At 37.9% G+C, this 7,741-nt stretch overlaps 1 protein-coding gene across 1 annotated transcript in view; it reads left to right on the forward strand.

Moving 5' to 3' along the window:
• Positions 1-6,280, forward strand: part of ELAPOR2 (endosome-lysosome associated apoptosis and autophagy regulator family member 2) — a 66,219-nt gene extending 59,939 nt beyond the window's left edge. The window contains exon 21 of the mRNA XM_008149500.3: positions 3,557-6,280. Coding sequence (XP_008147722.1) covers positions 3,557-3,616 — 60 coding nt within the window. The 3' untranslated portion in view covers positions 3,617-6,280. The remainder of the gene's footprint in view (positions 1-3,556) is intronic.
• The last annotated feature ends 1,461 nt before the right edge of the window (positions 6,281-7,741 follow it).

The raw sequence follows: 7,741 nt of genomic DNA on the forward strand, positions 1-7,741 counted from the left end.
TCCATGCATCATTTGTGGCAGACTGTCTGGTGCAGTCTCTATCAGATACTTAGTTCTATTCGATATTTTCAGACGATGGGACCTTACTGTGGGAATCTACATGAGTGACCCAGATGATTTGATAAGCACCTAAGATTTGTTTCCAGGGTTTGATGCCCCAAAGAAGGGTGACTAATAGACCAGCCTATAATTTTTCCAAGTGTCAGACCAAACAGTTTGCTGACTCTATAATAGCTTAAGTCAGTAAAAATATAACAGGTCCTATCAAGAGATGCATTGACTATAGCCATGAGAATGGCTTTGGGTTCTGCCCATGGTGCTGAGCGATCGTGTAGATTTTCAGTTATGCATACCTGGTGCTGAGATTAGAAAGCTGCCTCAGCTCCCTGGGGTTTCAGCTCAACCAAACCATCAGTGAACCAGGCCCAGACATATAGTAGGACATCGATGAATTGAGAGCCCCGTGGAGCTAGTGACTTTGTATTGATTGGTGAGATAGAGAATAAAGTTTTCCCCAAAGGGTATGCGGCCACATTTTAATGTGAGGCTGAGATGCTGCTGGGGCCAGACCAGCTGTATCCTTGAATACACTACTTATCCTTGACAAGTGAAGCTTATTGTGCCCTTTCAACCTTGTTGATTCACCACGAATGGGACTGTCAGACTTTAGGGTCACAAGGTGTGCATGAAAATGGCATTTCGTTTGGACAGAAGCTCAGTAATAAGCTTGTCGCTGTTTTTTTTAAAAGAGTAGCCATGTCAAGGAGGTGACGAGTCTAAAACCCCAAAGGATGCCCCTGGGGAAAGCCTGCTTTCCATCACCAGAGTTTTTAATGGGCAGAATCATTAATCATAGTGGGTCGTATCACAAAGTGGTCATTAGGATTGTGAGGCCACTAAGGTAGAAAGCATGACTTAGCTTGCTGGGCAGCTCTTGACACAGCCTGCTGGTTTGGACCCACTTTGTGGGGTAGCGGATATAAAAGAGCAAGTAAAACACTCAAGTGACGCCATACTGTCTCCAACTGCAAAGAGTCCAGTGAGGTGCTGCTTATTTTTCTTGGAGTGCTGGCTAGACTTAGCACTATGGATCTGCCCCCATAGCCTCAAGGAACTTAACTTAGTTAGCAGGTCCCTGGATTCTGCTGGCAGATGTCTGGTAACACAGGCAGTTCCGTTGAGACAGCTTTCTGACTTGACACCAACAGGACATCATTCATATAGTGACAACTTTGGGCATCAGAAGTGGTATTTGTCCACCTCATGGAATGACTGACTGTGCAATCCTGACTCACACATTTGTTGCAAATGGCATCGGATTTAGGGCTGCTCTTGACCAAGGGAATCTCCTCTGACATTTATGAGGCGAGGAAGCAAAAACATATACCATCAATTCCTACTATATATTCAGACATAGAAGCAGCAACAGCAGCATCTTGAATGGGCATGCAGAACTCCTTGCACTAGGTCACGTTATCTTCCCTTCCCCACTGCAAACCTGTTTAAGCCCCATTTGTTGAATTTCATATCCTTTTGCTGATTTGGGCTTGATTCACATATTGTGGTCTTTTTAAAAATAGGAATCCACCTTATTTCTTGCTCAAATATCAAAATATCTCAGTTAATGCGCTGTTTGAAAGTAAAAGGTAGGAAAAATGTCCAGATGGGGTGATCACACTCATCTATCAAGATTCCATTGGGTCAATTTAGCATTCTCCAGTGACCTTCCACCTTGAAACCCAATCCGAGGCAGTGAGAGCTCAAATACTAGTCCTTGCCACACTGAGTTTTCCTATGGGAATCAAAACAGGTCTCTTTCGCAGCCCCCTTCCTCACCCCTCCTCACCCCCAGAACATGTGACTTAAATCTTCTCAAGGAAAAGTCACAAAATCTCAGCTTTCCTTTCTAGTTCATGGCGATACCTGGACGTTCCTGTAATATACTTTGAGCTCCTTGAGGGCAGACATTTTGTATCCCTAAAGTCTAGTCCTGTTCTTGTATAATACAATGGGTACTTAATAAATATTTGAATTACCAATGGTTATTTAAAAAATTATGTCTGGTAAACATGAGACTCCAGGCAACTCTCACAGAGCCAGTGAGTTCGAGTGCTGAGATTTGCAGTCTGCTTTCCCAGGGACTTGTCATCTCTGCAAAGGCTTGGCAAAGCCGTAGGTTGGTGTGCACACTGTGATTTTTTTCTGTAACCCTGTCCCTGTAGCCTTAAAGCTTGTCTGAAGTCTTGGACTTCTCCACTCAAATGAGAGACAACACAAAAGCAACCTCATTCTTCCTGACAGATACTCAGTGTCAGGTTCCTATTATTTTCTCATTTTACTAGTCTACTTTAGAACACATCCAGTTGCACCTAGGGCTGGTCTGCCTCCTATTTCCTTTATTTTAAAAATAATTCTTGTCCTCTTCATCTTTATTCCCTTCGATAGCAAAGTTCCCCATCTCATTCCAACTGCCTTCAGAAAGCTTTTTCTTACTTTAACAGTGAAAACATTGGGAGAGATTGCACCTCTTATTTCTCTTTTTCTCCATTAAAGAAGAATTACTTATTTTAATAGATTACATTTTAAAATCATTTTTATTAAATTTATTGGAGGTGACATTGGTTAATAAAGTTATATAGGTTTCAAGTGTAAAATTCTGTAATACATCATTGGTATATTGTGTTGTGTGTACCACCCGAAGTCAATTCTTCTGTCACCATATATTTGTCCACCTTTACCCTTTATTACCCCCCACTCCCTTTCCTGCTGGTAACCACCATATTATTGTCTATGTCTATGAGTTTTTATTTGTTTTTTCTGTTTATTCATTTGTTGTTTTCAGTTTTATATCCCACATATGAGTGAAATCATGGTTCTTGACTTTTTCCCATCTGACTTATTTTGCTTAGCATGATATTCTCTAGATCCATCCATGTTGGCACAAATGGCAGTATAACAGGCTACATTTTGAATGTGTCATATAACAAACACCAGCAGTGATATATTTGAGTTAAAATTTTTTGAATTATTATCAAAGAAGACTTGTTTTTAATATTTTTGGCATATATGTGCCCAAAATATTTTTCTAAAACAAATTATCTATGTCTTTGCTTGCCTTATTTATTTCTGCCAGCCTTTTTCTTATGTTTAGCCTATGTTATCTTGAGAATATTTTGTTCCTGTCAGTTCTAGTTTGTCCACAATTTGCATAGCAAGGTCATCTATTTCAGCACCCAAGTCAAATGTCCCCTTAGGAAGATCTCAGTGGGTTATTCACAAGAATAACAGCTACATCTTTTGGTATCTGTTGCAGTCATATGTTTGCTCCTATCTTGGATTGTTTGTCTTATCTTCTGGATACCAAAAGCATCCTTCAGGGCAGGCCTGTTATCTGTTTTATATTGAACACCCATATTTGAATGTAAAAATCCTACTTATGAGTGGCAGGTACCTAGATTAAAATGACTGCCAGAACTTTCCTTCTGGACATGTAAGATCCTAAAATCTTATTGGAATTTTAATGAGTTGATTTTGTTTTAATATATTTCCTTCATAGGAAAAAGAAGAACATTTTGAATCTGTTCAACTGAAATCCTCAAGATCTCCAAATATATGAAAAGACTGTGCTGTAGCTTTCAGACTGATGAATAAAGAAACCTGCTCTCTAGTTTTACAGGACCATAGTCTAGAGCCCACCCTCGTACCCGGCACTTTGGAGATGTTACAGAGAAGGCCATGCTGCTGAAAAGGGAAGGAGGTTGAATGTTTGATTGCCTTATCACATGGTCAAGAATCTTGCCAAAAATAGGAAAGCAAATGGTTTGGGTCTCAACTGAAGAGGAAGCTCAACTCAGGAAGAGATTTATCTGTATATACACATAACTGAAAGATTCCAGTTATATATACCTAACTGAAAACCAAGGTTAAGCCCACCAGTGCACTGTTGATGCATGCCATATAATTAATGGGTAACTTTTATTATTTATAACTTCTTCATAAAAAGTGTGCTATGGAGGGCAGAAGGTAGCATATGCATTGTGATCCCATTTTTGTCATTTCTTTGTTTATATTTTAGGGAAGATTTGAAAACTTTTTAAAGGTATAGTTATTTCCCCCCCAATAGTTATTTTCCTGACAAGACCTTGAAACATCTTTTTTAAATTAAAAATGATGAACAAAGAAAGAATAAACTTTTTGTTTTTTTTTTCCATAGGACATCTTTCTTGACTTCAGAACCTTAAGTAAGCAGTAATTTTTTAGGAAGAATCAGCATGTGCTTGGGTTATCAAAACTTATAATTGCCTTTGAAATTCCATTCTTGTTGGAACTGGTAAGATGAGCTTGACTAGGGGTGTTGAAGGAATATTTAGGGGGAAAAAAGCAAGGAGAAATCTTGACTTTCCATTAATACAAACAAGTGACACTATCATAGAAGTCAAATGGCTTAAACAGTTTACGTAATGCTCAAAGCATGATTTAAAATGAGTGGGAAAGCCTGTTTATCAAATCACCTTGCAAAATCATGAAGAAGAAAGTGGGATGACTTGTGTACAAGTACAGATAACTGTACAAAGGTATTGGAATAATTTTGTGGTCTCCAGAAAATGGCAGTAGGATATTTGCTCTTGGTCAAGCATCAAGAGTTATCATTCTGCTACAGGATGTAGAGGATTATGACTTCACAGAGTTGTGTGTTTTTTTTTAAGTCAATAAGGCAGGTATTCAATTTTAGAAAATTGCTTATAACGGTATTCATAAGAAGAATGTGGTTATACCATTAACAGTCATGAAATAAGTGTTGTCATTCTTATTCAAAAGTGATCCAGATAATTATGATATTTCCTATGATGAACAGATTACTAGTATTAGCATGACTTAAATATTCTTTATTGAAAGCAGTTTGAAGTTGGATTTGACCAGTTTTGTTTTAGAACTGACAGAAAGGGGACTTTCCTGTCCATTGATGATCTAAGGTGCTCTGGTTTGTTTCCAATTAACAGTAATCTTTATAGATCTTAACCATGTTTTTAAAAAGACTGGTGGTTGGCTGAGAGAAGCAGGGCACAGGAGCAGGGTGTGTTGAATGTTTTGCCCCACATCTTTCAATAAGGTCTGATTTGTAACCTTCGATTTAGCAGGTTATGTCTTTGTTTTTGTGGAAAATGGGAGAAAAATAAAGAATTGTATTTATCTGGCTGGTGGGTAAAACACTGGATGATGCTGTTATTGTTGAATGAATGTGTGTTTTGTGTATATCTCTACGGTTGGATTCATGGGTATATTGCCATTATTTTATTGTTGGGTGTGAGATTCAAGGAGGGCATCACTTAGTATAAACCTTTTTCATGTTTGATTTTTAAAAATCTTATTATAAAGAAGAAATTATTTTGGCATTGCCTATTTTTATCTTACTAACAGTGCTGATGAGTCTATCTCCATTTTTGGTCAAAATTTAAACAGAAGAATGAAAATACATTTGAAATGCACCCTTTTAGAAGAACCCGGGCAAAGTTGTACAGCTGGACAGAGTCAGGAAGTTCCTGCACAGTCACCTGTCCCTCTCTCTTCATCTTCGGCTGTGCTCAACATGCATGTTCCAAGCCATTGAGATAATTGGGATTTGCTCCCAGGTAGCTGCTTTCTTCACCTGTCACTGGACTAAAATCTCTGACATGTCAAAAATGCCTTAAATTTTAATGAACTCTCTGAAAATGTAGTTGGGATTGAGGAATTTATTTATTTCTAATTTTAGATATTAAATAGATTTTGTCAGCTCAGTCCCATCTTTGGAATGGAGCTGCCTTTTTGTCTGTGGATCCAGTGCTTGTCATTTTATTCCAAGCACTAAAGAAGCATGACAGAAAGAATAGTATGAGGAAACTATCGACCAACCCTGGCTATAAAATTCACTTTAGTTTTAGGTTTTGCCTTTGCAAAGCTCAGTAGAATGCTGAAGGGCTTAAAGAAATTAATCATGTTTCTATGACTTTTAATTGACATTTATTGTTTCTTTTCCCCCTGAAGTGGTAGAAGTAGTTATTTTTTATTTTTCTAAAAGGCACAGTTTGGAAGCCTTAAATACTTCATTAAGTCAGCTGCCACCTATAATATCTCTTAGCACTCTGTCAAAATATATTTAAATCAGTTTTCCACTGGATGAGACCATGTCTTCTATGGATAAAGTATATCATGCCATTTAACAATGTTGAGCAATTTGATATGTGTTCACTTGTTTTAAAAGACTGAACTTTATTCTTGTTGACTTTTTCCCTCTTTGGTTACTAGCAATTAAGTCCTTTCCAGGATTAAAAATGTTTCATAGTATTTTTGTGTAGACTTTCATCATTATTTTCTTCCCAGGGAGAAAAGGTGTTTAAATGGTTATGTGGAAGAATGCTTGGGTCCAGTCATTTACCTACTGGGGTCTCCAGGTTTCCAGGTGGTGGGTTATGATTGACGATGGTTTTCAAAATCAATATGATCAATTGTCCATTGACTTATATCAATGCTACTTTCTGTGGTTTCCAGTCATTCCTAATGGGAGACTAATTTCCTGTGAATTAGGGTGGGAAGATGAGTTCACTGGCAAGTTTAAAGTCAGTGTGTTGCTCACATTTATCTTTTTACATAAAAGATATGGAGAGTAGATCTTCAGAGAACTTCAAATATCCTCACAAATATTTTATAGTAACATGAATATTTTCTCAGGTTTATAGGCCCATATCATAAATTAAGGTTGCCCTAAAGAAAGAGTCCCAAGGGGAATAAATTTAAAAATATATAAAAGCCTCAACATCCAACTCATCCCTTGGATATTAAAATGAACTTCATAGTAATTGGCTAGAGATTACACTCTGCTGGATTTTATTTCTCTTAGCTTAACATTTCAGATGTGTTCATTTTAGGATCATCAGTGAAGGAAATAAAACTTGATTATGGGGACAAATAACTGGAAGTCAGTTGATATTATTATTATAATGTCTAGGTCAGAAGCCAGCAAACTTCTTCTGTTGAAGTTCAGATAGTAAATATTTTTGGTTTTACAGTACATGTGGACTCAATTGCAACTCCTCGCTGCCATTGCAGCATGAAAGCAGCCACAGACAACATGAAAACAAGTAGGCGTGGCTGCATTCCAATAAAAGTATTTATGTACACTGAAATTTGAGTTTCATTTAAATGTCATTTCTCTTTTAAAAAAAGAATATTTTATTTATTTTTTTAGAGAGAGGAAGGGTGACGAAACATGGATGTGAGAGTACAACATTGATCAGCTGCCTCCTGTACACCCCTGCAGACTCCCCTCCAGGGATGGAGCCACAACCCAGGCATGTGTCACAGTAGGGAATCGAACCAGCAACTTCTCAGTACACGGGACAACACCCAACCAACTGAGCCACACTGGCCAGGGCAATATCAATCCTCTTTTTATTTTTTCTCCCAACTATTTAAAAGTTGAGAGGCATTCTTAGCTCAGGATTTGACCTGCGAGCTCTGGTTTGCTGACCCCTGGTTTAGATCACTAAAACCCACAAGCAAAACTGTCCACCCTTTAGAAGTTACCACCTCAAACATTCCTCAAGTCTTTAGAAATGTTCAAAAAGAAAATAACCTATCACCCTCCCTAGATGATTTAATCAATAGTTAAAGACAAAGCCAGATACTCAGATTCGGAGTTCCTCTTACAGTTCTTGGACTTGGTTATGGTTATCGGTCAGCAACTGGTAAAACCAAAGCAAGT

This window comes from Eptesicus fuscus, chromosome 14, assembly GCF_027574615.1.
Source record: "Eptesicus fuscus isolate TK198812 chromosome 14, DD_ASM_mEF_20220401, whole genome shotgun sequence".
In the NCBI taxonomy this organism is placed as follows: domain Eukaryota; kingdom Metazoa; phylum Chordata; class Mammalia; order Chiroptera; family Vespertilionidae; genus Eptesicus; species Eptesicus fuscus.